The sequence below is a fragment of the Diadema setosum genome, chromosome 8, assembly GCF_964275005.1.
Source record: "Diadema setosum chromosome 8, eeDiaSeto1, whole genome shotgun sequence".
Taxonomy (NCBI): domain Eukaryota; kingdom Metazoa; phylum Echinodermata; class Echinoidea; order Diadematoida; family Diadematidae; genus Diadema; species Diadema setosum.
In genome coordinates, this window is record NC_092692.1 from 2091955 (window position 1) to 2105938 (window position 13984).

At 42.2% G+C, this 13984-nt stretch overlaps 1 protein-coding gene across 1 annotated transcript in view; it reads right to left on the reverse strand.

Moving 5' to 3' along the window:
• LOC140231700 (uncharacterized) overlaps positions 1-13984 on the reverse strand; it is an 82522-nt gene that overhangs the window by 49454 nt on the left and 19084 nt on the right. Inside the window, exons 6-19 of the mRNA XM_072311854.1 lie at positions 13279-13710; positions 12104-12535; positions 11439-11861; positions 10737-11156; positions 10118-10534; positions 8924-9346; positions 7588-8016; positions 5932-6354; positions 5212-5625; positions 4645-5058; positions 3783-4202; positions 3229-3654; positions 2589-2731; positions 1709-1988 (exon numbers count right to left, since the gene is read on the reverse strand). Of these exons, the coding sequence (XP_072167955.1) occupies positions 1709-1988; positions 2589-2731; positions 3229-3654; positions 3783-4202; positions 4645-5058; positions 5212-5625; positions 5932-6354; positions 7588-8016; positions 8924-9346; positions 10118-10534; positions 10737-11156; positions 11439-11861; positions 12104-12535; positions 13279-13710 (5496 nt within the window). The remainder of the gene's footprint in view (positions 1-1708; positions 1989-2588; positions 2732-3228; positions 3655-3782; positions 4203-4644; positions 5059-5211; positions 5626-5931; positions 6355-7587; positions 8017-8923; positions 9347-10117; positions 10535-10736; positions 11157-11438; positions 11862-12103; positions 12536-13278; positions 13711-13984) is intronic.

Consider the following 13984-nt stretch of genomic DNA (forward strand, 5'->3'; position numbering starts at 1 on the left):
GAGTAAAATGTGGCGAAAACAACTAAGTATTCCCTCTAAATTACCGAAATTTAGCAAAATCGAATAAGGTTTATCGTGTAACTACATATAACTAGGCCTACCTTTGCTGACTCGTTGTTAGATGTAGAGTATCCTTCCGTAATAAATTTGACACCGCCGCTTGTACGATCGTGCACACACGTTACACATACACATGACATAAACATTTTGTCGCCCGCTTGCGCTACGACCGTACGAGTTGATGCAGAAACGAGAAATGAATACCGTGAAAAAACAAACCGACTCATCTAATTTATTTCAATTACGATGAAAAGTTTCCTAATGAAAATCAAGTCAAATTCATCAAACAGTCCTTCAAAAGTAATATCGAAGGATTCAAAATATATTCAAATATTATTGGGGAAAAAATTACGACTAGAAAAAAACAGCAGCTTGTCGAAAAAACGCGTTAAAGTACGCTTTATACGTATTGTCAATAGAGGGCGGGGTGGTCGGTCGATATGAGCCGGGCAACTGAGTGCGGAAAAAATGACACCCCACGCGTTCGAAGCCGCCATCTAGAGCGCGTACCTCAGATCGCATTTTCAGTGCGCGCTTGTGAATCCGGAGTATTTTCTCCACACGTGAGTAAAATTTCAGGCAAATTGTGAGATTTTTCACGTTTCTATTGATAGAAAAACGTTAGGTGTCCGATATTATGAACACCCAACCATACCCGCTGCATGCTATAAGGATTAGAACCAACACTTGCTGTCGGGCGAAAGCTCGGTGGTCTATTGGAGATGACACCTGTCCAGTGATCAAGAGGTCGTAGGTTCGAATCCTGCTCGAGTTTGTACGCCCATGATTTTTATCATGGCTACTACTAAAACACTGATCAATTCAGTGTTTATTTACGTCGATGTGGGGCAATTTGTCAATCAGTTGCAATGAAAACATCTCGACGGAAGAATTTCATGAATTTGAATAACGAAGCAGTACCCGCTGCATGCTATAAGGATTAGAACCAACACTTGCTGTCGGGCGAAAGCTCGGTGGTCTAGTGGAGATGACACCTGTCCGGTGATCAGGAGGTCGTAGGTTCGAATCCTGCTCGAGTTTGTACGCCCATGATTTTTATCATGGCTACTACTAAAACACTGATCAATTCAGTGTTTATTTACGTCGATGTGGGGCAATTTGTCAATCAGTTGCAAATGTTGGAGTGACTGTCACTTTAAACTGAACGTGTTGAGAGTACCCGATACAGAATAAATCATATCTCCCATCTGCATAATATTCAATATTTTTTCTTCATTGAGTTAAACCTATGTACTTTGTTCTTTAACCTTTGTACAAATAGTTGTTGCTTAATGAAAATCACAACACAATTTAGAGCATCGTTTCTCTTTTCTTTAAAACCAAAAATAATATTTTCCAGACTAGATCTTATCTGTCGTCTGGCCGAACCTTCATTTATCCTTTTTTTTTTTCCAGTTTCATTCCAGATTGACTTCTTAGTTTCACGTTCATAAAAGAAATGTACAATATCTTCCAACTCTTCTTTACAAAAGGAACATTCATTTATCACTACTGACTAGGTAGTGTTGGTAGATCTGAACACCATGAATTGAAGCACTTGGACATCAATACATTGATTACTCTATGAATAGAAGCGAATGTACATTAAAACAATGTGCTAGCGAATGTGTGGTGAGCACAATGGTACCTTCACACGGAAGCTGTTGACATGAAATCAAGGCAGAGGGAGAGGTCGGTGACAGAGTGAAGTCGGGCGTAGCCCCGGGACCTTTGCTCAGTCGGAGACAGATGTATGGCAAAGTGTCGCACTGCCGGAAATTCAGGTTGAGGATGGTGTTGATACTTTCAACCAATCGAGGCTGGCCCGCTGTCAACGGCTGGCTATTCGACATCGACGGGATTGATGTGACCTGGTCGCCGGTTGTCATCCCTTGACCATCCATTTGGTCATTGAGAAAGAGATTGACCTGGTCGGCGAAGCGTGTGACATAACAACACCAGTGGTTAGAGGAGCGTGTGATATAATGAGACCAGCGGTCGCCCGGAAGGTAAGAGGGTGTAATGTTTTTACAGGACGCACTACGACTCCTTATAGAGGATCAGGATGCCCGGCAGGGTATTTCTACTCATCCCATCAGACAACACGTGCCCGCAGAACCTAAGGGACACTGTAAACACCGAGAAAATTCTTACACGCCGGGAGAAATATTAGCCATATTTACTAAGTTCAAACTTTTTATTGCGATACATGTAATAGTATTTGACAGAGTGTCTAGCTGTTCATTGTAAGGTTCGTTGCTGTAAGCTTACTTGTGCCTCTAATCATGTCATGAATCACCAACGAAAGCATGCATGTATTCATGGGCAATCTAATGACTATAAAAACAACGAAAGAAAAATAAGTACAAGTGCAATAACAAATATCAAACACCCGAAACAAAACATGGCCCACTACAGCCCTGTCACTCTCCCCTAAGTAAACCCTCTGCATGAAGTGGGGAACTACGCACACCAGTCCTTGGCAACCGAACACAATCATAAAACTGTCACACTGTTAGTGAGCTCACCTGCCACAGATTTGAACCAGATACACTAGCGCCACCAGCGTTGGAGTTGATAGTCAGGTCAAATGTCACGCTATTATTAGGGGAGCCGGCTTGAACGGGCCCTCCATTTGTGACGCTGAACGAAATTCCATTCACTTCGACGCCTATACAACGTTTTGAATCAGATAAATCAATGTGTCAACAAATTGCCGTTGTTATTCTTAGAAATGACATGACGAACATGGAGCTTGAAACGCAGGGTGAAAACGTTAACTATTTATTAATTTCCTCTTTACTAGTGTTGATAGACGAGGAAAAGTGGAACCTTAAAACATTAAAAGAATTCAAAATACAGCGATCAGCGTTACCTTGGGAGACCTGTAGTTGCTAATTGAATATTGATTGTTTTTTGTCAATCAACGTTTATGCAATGAATAATATGATGCGTGTTCTGGAATGACCAAAATATGTTTTAAAGTGCCAAAAGCAGGGAATATAAATTAGATAATATGACAGCTATAATTGTTTCCTTAACGAATCCACTGGTGTTTTTAAGTGACGACATGAACTTTCACATCATATTCATGTTAATCCTTTACCAATCCAGTAGTATAAGCATTTTAAGGAGGCTTGGAACCACACCATATTGGATTATACATACCAGTGCATGAAGCAGGGGTGCAGGCGGTCAAAACGTCACTGTTGGGTTGTGGGTCGAAAGTGAAGTCGGGATTCGATGACGAATTCTTGGAGAGTTCAACACAGATTCCAGCGAGATCAGAACAAAGAATGTTTTCAAGATTAAGGTCGACTTCCACAAATGGGATATTAGAGGTTTCACCGGCAGTAATACCAGTCGAAGCTTGGGTAGGGGTTAGCGACGCTCTCACTGGATTTAAAGATGAGCCGCCTGTAACGTTGCTGTCGCTGGTGTATGCCACTAATGTCCAGAGGTTGGATCCTGCCAAGTTTCCGCCGCCAGCACTCGAATCAATTTCAAAGTTGAATGTCACTGTGTGCGAAGGCGATCTTTCAACCAGAGGAGTGCCGTCAAAAACATCTAGCCTTGTTGCTGTCACCTCAACACCTGCAATGAGAGATAAAGCATAGTGAAAGCTCTCAACAAATTGTTTGAAATGTAGTGCTGTTCATTTACAATCATATCTTAATAGATTGACAGTGACGGCATAATGGACTTTCCTAACAACGACTTACCTCTGCACGTCAATGGCTGACAGTCCCTTCGAACAGCAACGCTACCAGTTAGAAGATAGTCCGGGATAGCTGCTTCATTTTTCGTGACTTCCACACAAGCATACTGGATCTGGCTGCAGGTGACACTCGAATCGAGATCCCACCGGACTCCCAGGTTGTTAAACATGGAGTCAACACCTGCTAAGAGGGGTGTGTTAAGGTGAGAAGCCGTAAGAGCCACAACTCTCTCGAGGGCCCGGGCACCATTGCCATTGGCATTGTCACTGCCGTACACAGTAAATGTCCACAGGTTTGACCCAGTGACGCTTCCCCCAAGAGGATCTGATGACAGGGTGACATCCAAAGTGACCGGCTGGTTGTTGACCCCTTCCAGGATATCACCAGATGTGACGGTGGCGTCAGTGTTCGTTATTTCGACACCTGCAAATGCGATTTTGAGAGACTAACATCAGATTTCGGTGGATGCTGAAAGGATTGGACATTCTTCCATCCATTCTCTGTCATAATGGTAGAAGATGCTGGCCATCCATCATATTACTTCGATGATTTTATCCCTTTAGCTTCAGACACTATTTGTCAAGAGGGTATAAAGAATGTGTATAATACCATGTTTTCTAACCTGAGAGCAAGAGCAAATACCTATGATTAGCTAAATGAAAAAAAAAAAAAGAGAAGGACACTTTCATTGACTTGTAATAATGTGTTCTATTATGACTTTTTAACGACTTTCAAAATATCTAATTAGTCGAACCTAAGAGTTAAGTTCATCGTTGTCTGGTAGTGCACATAGTATGATTTTCTATTGAGCGCAAGTATACTGAGAGAACACCAACTGGTGTGATGTATTCAGTTAGTATCTCACCTCTACATGTTACTTCAAAACAGTCAACTAGATTTTCCGGAGCGCTGTCCAACAGGAACGAAGGCATCGGATCCCTTCCTTGAGAAAGGCGTACACAGATGTAGCGAAACTCAGAGCAGGTTGGTCCAGAAGTCAGATTCAAGGTGTAGACGATTTGTGTTATCTGAGTGGGATTCCCAGACACGATATCAACTCCAGCCTGATCAGAGGTGAGTGAGAGAACTGTTTCAGCCAGAGGTTGGCTGCCATTCGCGTAGTTACTTGTGAATGCGGTGACCTGCCACAGATCGTCACCGCTGACACTTCCTCCATTTGCATCTGATTCGATAGTGATTTCGAGATTGACATCTTGCTCCCTACCTTCCAACATCTCTCCGGGAGTGGTCTGGAGAGTCGTACTGGTAATTTCGACACCTGGTTTGTGATAAAAGCAAATATTACATAATGAATCATAATTGTAACATTGTCAGATTCGCGTACGTCACAGGTTGCTAACACAATCAACACTCCTTCTGTTGCTTAATGGTATTTTTCCTCGATTGTTTTAAATGATTTACGTAAACTCACCTCTACACACTATTGGCTGACAAGCGGTCAGGGCGTCAGCATCGCCTTCCAATAGAAAGTCTACACTGGAGCTCGGATGCTTGGTCACTTGGACACAGAAGTAATCGAACTCGGCGCACCGTGGACCATCTGATAAGTCCCATTCGAAGTCGATTTGGGCAAGGACCGCATCTGCACCAGCTTCGATAGCCGTGCTGCCCTGGATCCCATCTAACGTGACATTTACGGGATCCACGCGAGCGCCTGCCCCGTTAGGATCCAGACTGCCAAAGGCTGTCACAAGCCACAGGTTATCTCCGCTCACACTTCCTCCAGGAAGACTCGAGAGCGTTATATCAAACACGACGGTCTGGCTTTCTCCTTCTTGGATATCTCCTGAATCAACAGCCACCACGGTGTCACCGATTATCACGCCTGCGAAACAAATAGAAATGCGGATGAAATAATGTTCAGTGAACAGTCTGTATCTGAAGTAGCAAACCAATTCATCAACTTTTGAGGGTCAATTGCATTCGTAACGACAATCTTAACCACGAAGAATAATTTCATCCTATTGAAGCACTTTTAAAGCCATCTTCCACACAACGATTCTCTTTTGATCATATTACGGACTTGGAAGCAAAATGAGAGGAGCTGGGTTCCGTTTGAAGGTGCTTAAAGGAAAATACCCTAAATATCCAATGATACCGATCTTCGCAAGTCAGCACTGTGATAACTTACCTGTGCATGACACAACTTCACAAGTCAAAAGAACGGATTCATCAGGAATGGCGGTAAGATCAAAGTTGGGGTTAGCACCAACACCTTTCTGAAGCTCAACGCAAAAGTGGCTGAAGGCAGAACATGGAGGTCCGTTTTGCAGATCGAGCACAGGCATAAGACCTGATAGAACTGTTTGTTGACCAGCAGTAAGTGCTGCATTGGCCTGGTCTGAGCTCAGCATAATTGGTCGCAAACCAATGCGGGTGGTGCCGCTCGAATCGTCACTGAGGAAAAACGTGACATTCCAAAGGTCGGTTCCATTCACGCTTCCACCATCGGCGTCACTCTCGATTTCCAGATCGAATTCGATAGTTTGAGAGGTGCCTTCCAAAACTGTAACGGGCACAGCGATGTCCAACGCCGTGCTCGTTACCTCTGGACCTGTAACATATCAAGGGGCGGAAAAGTATACATAATGCATTACAAATGTCCTGGAACATGACCGTTTTATTAGCCCTCTCAAAATGACCATGATTACAAGCATGGTGTACTACCTTTACACTACTATACTACTACTACTACAAATGATAATAATATGTGATGGACGCATCAGAGATCTAGTATACAGATTCATTTTGAAATGGATTTATTTTCCCTTCGTTAAGTGATCTCCGACAGGTTTTATCTCTTCCTTGGCCATCTACCATGGCACACCTCTTTCACAGCATGGTAAACCCCACTTTCCCTCCATTTCTCGTAATTAGTGTTCCCCGGTAACGATTTTTTTCTTGCATCCACCCTCGTTAGGAATTGACATATAAGTCATTGAGAGTACTTCACCCTCTGTTCAGATCTTTTGTTGAGCCTCTTGAATATTCAGACCCTCTCTTGATTTATTTGCATATCATGATTAATGCTTATTGAATGTCAATTGCTTGGACAAGAACTACACAATAAAATTGCTGGGAAGAACAGTTTGCCAGCAGATTTCATCCAAGCAAGACCTGTGTCAGCTGTGTCACAAATACTGAGTTGGAAACTGCCTCTAGTGATAAATGTGAGCGACCACGGAGCCTTATACGCCGACTAGTATAATTATAATGCCGTGCCTAATATCTCTGTCTATTTAGCTGTGAATTTCTTCAGTTTTCTTCCATCTCTGTCTATAGTGTTTGCATGTTTCTATCTTCAGCATTTTCATTTGGCTATTTCATGCCCAATATCTCAAACAATACAATCAGTTTAGTTTAGCACAATGTAGGTGTGACTTTAAACGACAAAAGGTAGCAACCACTGAATAAGATGCTCTCTCTATAGACTTAACTTGACGGTGTATATTATCAAGCGTCATGATTAAACTCTGCTGAGATGAAGTTGTCTGTACTGACGTCATCTTTCTATAACATACATGACTTAACAAGACAGCGAGAATTCTGAGCAACCATAGGTTTTGATAAAATTTTGGTGGGTTTTTAATTTTTTTTCCCTCCATGTGTGTGTATGTGTGTGTGTGTGTGTTTATAACCTCAATATCTTTGAAATGCGCACCCTCGATGTACGTTCTTCTTTCATGCCATGATGTGTTTGTGACAATTAATACCAAAACCTCTTCAAGTTCAGATACTGACTGTTGAGGACGTGAGAGATTGAAAGCTGTTATGATTTTATTCCTACCTCGGCAAGTGACTGGTGCGCATGTTCTGAGCACGCTCGAGTCTGGAAAGCTTGTTAACAGGAAATCGGGGTTAGCCATGCTGCCCTTTGCCACCTCGACGCACATGAAGCTGACTTGTGAACACAACGGACCGTTAATCAAGTCCCAGTCCAGCACGATACCGGCGATCGTTGCAGTGTCAACGCCTGCCACAATGGGAACAGAAGCTTGCTCCTGTGTGATAAGGATTGGCTGCTGCAGATAACGTACACCGCTGTCATCTGAAGCGTCCGAGAGCCAGGCGGTGATTTCCCATAGGTTTTCGCCCTCAACGCTTCCTCCCGATGGGTTGGAAATCAAAGACACGTCAAACCTCATCGGACTCGGTGAGACTCCCTCACGAAGATACCCATCCTGGATGACGAGATTGGTATCTGTAATTTCCACACCTGGACAGAAAGACGAAGAGAAAGCAGACAAACCATAAGGAGAACACGTGTGATAGCAAAATGAATAATAGATTGGTAAATGAAGAAATAAAGAGATGAATAACATATTATATATCATATATAATATATTATATATCATATACTATTTATATGTGTGTGTGTGTGCGCGCGCGCACGCACGCACAATTATAATTACGTTTTTGCCTTCACTGATGTTACACATCTGAAAATCTTTTTTAATGCATGGCACGTTGATGTGCTGTATGAGCATGGTGCCTCACTGGATTCCTCGAATATACTTGATAATGATTACAAAATAATCTGATGTGAGTCTTCTTATTCATCCAGTCGATGTACAAGATTGTTAGTTATTTGAATACAAAAAAAAAAAACAACAACTGGAAATAAACTGGGTTTATCTCACAATATATAACGGCCCTTTCATCAACGGGAGCGTCATTCGCCCGAAGAATTTACTTGATAATTCGCGAAGCGTCGCAACAAGTGAGTTTATTTCCAGTTTCTTTATTCAAATATTAATCGATATTATAGAATTAGGAGAATGGAAATAAAAAGTACGTTTAATTTTACCAAATTATAACTCGACTTAAAAAAAAATAGATGTCACTTATTACGTCAACATTTTACATGAGTTGGTAAAAGACTAAACGAACTTTCTTCTAATTAGAATAAACATGATGATAAGATTGTTGATCGAGAGAATTATCACCGAGTGGGTATTTGACGAATTGAAGTAGACAGTAGAGAACATTTCTACGACTGTTGCTGGATTTTAAAGAAGAGTGGCATCAACCGAAAAGTGTTTTACATGGATAGTGAAAAATATGCAATTGTGGTTGTTGTTTTGTTGTTATTGTTGCTGCTGGGTGTTTTTTTTTTTTCATACCTCCACAGGGTGCAGGTGTGCAACCTGTCAGAACGTCGTCGTTGGGGACGCCCGCCAAAGTGAAGGCGGGGTTGGACTTGATATTTCTCTCAACCTCGATACACATGTATCGGAATTGAGCACAGGTCACATCTCCGCTTAGAGTGAAATTGATAAGGATATTTTGAAGAGTAGTCACTGTCCCGGCTATCACACCAGCATCAGACGCAACTTGTGGGAGATCCACGGGAGTTTCAAGGTACCTTAGCCCTGTTCCATTACTGGTATCGCTGCCAAATGCTGTCACATACCACAGGTCTGTCCCGGACAAATCGCCACCTAAGCTGTTCGTTGACAGGGCCACAGTGACGCTGATGGCAGATGTCAGTCCTTCCAACAACTCTCCGCCGCTGATTGCTGGGGTGACCATCGTAATTTCAACACCTGGAAAGTATTCAATATTCAGTACGAGGTATTATATTCTCTAGAAGACATTATCCTGGCAGATACTTAATTTTGAAATATCATACATCTTACCTTGATATCATGTATTATCTAATTTTGTTATATTTGATGTATATTTCATCGAGAAATATGAACATAAATTGAAAATGAAATGGAAATTAAATTTGAAGTACTTCGTCGAGCCTGACTAAATTGCTGGAGTTTTCAAACGTGGTATTGCTTTATACAAAACCAATAAAATGTCACGAAGGTTTGTCAAATGTGTTTTAGACATTCATTTTTTTTTTGTTGTTCGTTTAATATTTGTCTGAAAAACCGTATCATCTGAATCTGTTATCTGAATTTTGTTTCAAGAATAAATTCCTGTAAGACTGGTTCCGGCTTTCTGTGTTTTCAACTAATGAGGAATTTTGCCGGGCACGAAGACCTTTCAAAATGTTTTTAAACAAGAGGTCAGCATTTTGATACTATTTGATAATCACGAATTGAATGTTCTAAACAAAAACAACACATTTGAGGATTTATTGATATTCATGGCTGTTGCTTTTGTCAAATGTCAAAATTCGATTTTGAGTTACGGATCTTGTCTGGTGATTTCTTGTTGCTTTTGCAATGCGACGTCCCAAATTGGCCAGTTGCTTAGCCAAGTTATATTCGTCGTTGTAGACTGGTTTCCAATGGTTTCTGTGTGTATGCTGTGTTTATTTGTCTTCCTGTCACTGTGCCCTGGAACCCTGGGGCAAGATTTACCTCTGCAAGTAACTTGTTGACAGGCTAGGTTGTTACTGGCAGCACCGCTGAGCAAGAAGTCTGGATTGGATTCAGGCCCTTTAGAAACTCGCACACAGAGGTAGTCAAACTCAGAGCAAGGGGGGCCATTCGTGATATCGAGGGGTATACTGATCCCGGCAATGGTGCTTGGTGTTCCGGCGATAACCGCTGTACTCCCTTGCACACTGGTCAAACTGGCGTTAGGAAGGTTGAAAACGTTGTCTACCCCATCAGAGTCTGAGCTGAGGAATGCAGCTACATGCCATAACTCGGACCCACTGACACTGCCGCCGTCAGGGTTCGTGTTCAGAGTGACATCGAAAGCTACAGGCTCTGAAGAACCTTCTCTGACATCCCCAGAGGTCACCACTAGCTCTGTGCCGGTTACTTCAACTCCTGCAACACAGAAAGGCGCATATCATGAGAGCGGTTTACTTGGTAAGTCGCACTTCACATTACTGTATGCGGTATTGTGTTAGATGGATGCACTTCGCGCATCGCCACACCTTAGTTTTCAAGGATTTGATCTCGCTTTTTGCATACTTTCTTAGACAATAAATCAAGCCAAAAGTAATATAACGTACGTAGACCTACATACCTCTGCAGACAACCTGCTGACATCCTATAAGCGAAGAGCTTGTCGTTCCGGTTAGTAAGAAATCGATCGATGGGTTTGCCCCCCTGGAAACCTCAACACAGAAGTAGTTAAACTGGGAGCACGTTGGTCCGTCACGAAGATTGATATCCAAGGCAAGGTTTGAAATGGTTGCAGGAGAACCGGCTGATACACTGGTACTTCCTTGGGACGGACTTAGAGTGACGTTGGAGCTGGCGAGTCGGCTGCCACTTCCGTCAGCAGTCTGGCTTAGAAATGAAATGACTTGCCACAAGCCGGAACCACTGACACTTCCGCCAGAATCCACAGATATAAGATCGACATCAAAGGTCACAGTTTGTGATTCGCCTTCTCTAAGGTCTCCAGAGCTCACCTGGACATCTGTTGAACTGATCTCGACACCTGGAAGTAATCAAATAGAGCTTTGTTCTTACCAGGTCACGCATAGACATTTTTAAAAGAACTTCTTTATACATAAAGAGCATTGGAGCAATGCAATTCCCTACCACTTGCGCTAGAGTCAGTATTAACTTTAAAATTGTTTCAACATTCACTCTGAAAATCGTGCATGCAATATCTAAGGCGATTTCATTGATTAACTTGTACAGTTGAAGTTGGCGTTGGAAAGCATGACGACTTGTCATTGTCCATTTCTTAAAGAGTGCATATATATTATATATTTACCTCTGCAAGATATTGGAGTACAGGTGGTGAGCACGTCATCGGAAGGATCTCCGAAGAGTTCAAAATCTGGAGAAGCACTTGCGCCCTTCTGCACCTCAACACAAAAATGGCTGAGCTGTGAGCACGTAGGTCCGTCTGCAAGCTGCCAAGTGACTGCCAATGCTGGAATGGTGGCCATGTTTCCGGCTGCGAGGGTCGTTGCAGCTTGCACAGCAGTAAGCATGACATTAGTTTCTTCGAGACGCTCACCGGCGCCAAGAGAGTCCGAGCTGGCAAAGGCAATAATCCTCCACAGGTCACTGCCAATGGCAGTACTACCATCTGCGTTAGAGGTGAGGCGCACGAGAAATTCGACTTCTTGGGAGATACCTTCGCGGAGTGCATCAGAATCCACTTCTACCTCAACGTTGGTGATTTCAACAGCTGTAAATCAAGACACGTAGATAAAGACGTAGAAAATAACTACGAGTAGTGCAGAAAAATTTCAACCACATAAGCACTCGTTAATATAAATGTATACGATACAACATAATCAAAAGGTTCAGGTGATATTTTTTTTTTACAGGTTTAGGTCATTCCGTTCGGTATTTAATGCTCGTCTACGGCCATACAATTTATGAAAATACAATATAAAAGATACATTTATGAACATGAACTCCTCTCACCTCTACAAATCACTGGCACGCATGTCACAAACACATCGGGAGGGCCGGACAAGCTGAAGTCGGGTGAGGCCGAACTGCCTTTCGACACTTCCACGCAGATATATCTGTTCATCGGTGTATCTGCACAGATGGCACCAACAGTGTCCATGTCCAATTCAAAAGACAATCCCTGAATAGTGGACTGAACTCCTGCGGCAATACCAACACTTCCTTGAACATTGCTGAGGGTGACGTTAGTTTCCCCTACTCTGTCGCCTGAACCATTCATAAACCTGTTTCCAAAGGCCGTGACCCTCCATAGATTGCTGCCCTCTACGTTTCCCCCCTCTGCGTCTGAATCTAGAGCCACATCAAATGTAACCGTCTGCGTTGTCATTCCCGTCGTCAGATCTCCAGATTGAATGTTGACATCAATGTTTGTTATCTCCACACCTGCCATGAGAAACGTACAACATCATAAAGATATGATGTCTTTCTTAAGTATGTAATGTCTTTCTCTATGCACTCATGAACTGAAATTAAACATTTGAGACTTATTTCTTCATTTTGTAAATATAGCCTCTGAAACAAATTGGAGGAAAATAGGGAAAATCAGTACAGAATTAATTGGACGGTGTATGGTTATTTATAGTGACTGGCACTTTTCTGGCATTTTGAGCGTAATTCATCCGTCTCTGTTTTCCCCCAAATGATTTATAAATATCACATTCAGCAAAGAATACGTTCAAATGCTTTCTGTATGACTTGCAATCGTGTGAGAGTACTTGCAAAAATGAAATCTGAAAAACTTGAAATTGTCATGATTGTGGGAGTAAAGTCTGAAGTCTGTGAACAATCTAATAAGTTTTGATTACCAAAAAGTCTAGAAAAGTTTGTTTCAGGCAGGATAAAAGAAACTAAAATCAGATGAAACTCGTATCTCTCACTTCCTTGAAGTTGACATAATTTTGAAAGAAACATATTCTTACCGATGTATTTACTTCGCAAACAGATTGAACTTTCCCTTTCCTAAGAGCAAGGATATGTATAGCTCAGGGATGATTGATGTTGTGTAATGCTGTACATTACAGCCTTTTGCCTGTAAATGACCAATAACTTTGGGAAAATTACACATTTCTGATTTTTATGATTAAAAGGAAATAAACACGAAGCCGTTTAAAACGTGAACAGCTTACCTCTGCAAGTGATCGTGGTGCATCCAAGGAGGGAACCAGTAATCTCATAGTCCGGTGACGGACTTTCACCCTTGCTCAGACGGGCACAGAAATACTGAAGCTCAGAACAAGTGATGCCAGCACCGACATTGATTGTACCGGCCTGTAGTACGAACAGAACAGTAGGCGAAGGGGGTTGCCATAGAGCTGTTTCCTGTTCCCCTGAAAGGGTCACTAGAAGCTCTTGACCAGTGACTTGAGTTCCTTCCATATTTGGGCTGAGAAACACATACACACGCCAGAGGCCTGATGTTCCATCACCACCCACCGAGTAGGTTGCCAGGGATGATGGCGTTATGGTGAGGTTAAAGGTCACAGACTGGGTTTCCGTGCCGCCATACACAAGTTGGTTGGCGCCAATTGATGGAACAGTGGACAAGACGATAACCACACCTGCGGACAGAAGCCATCGTGATTGGCCATGGAGAAAAAAAAACAATAATTAGAGATGAAGAGATGTCGCTTCTTTATGGATTATAACTTTTGTTCCTCGCCAGTAATAACTACAGCATGTATACTAAGAATTTAATATGCATAGGGCTATAATGATCTTTAAAGCAAAGAAAGCGTTGTATCATATCCTATGCAGGAGCAATTAATTTCCTTTACTCTTTACTCATATATATATATATATATATATATACACATACGCACACACATGGTATAT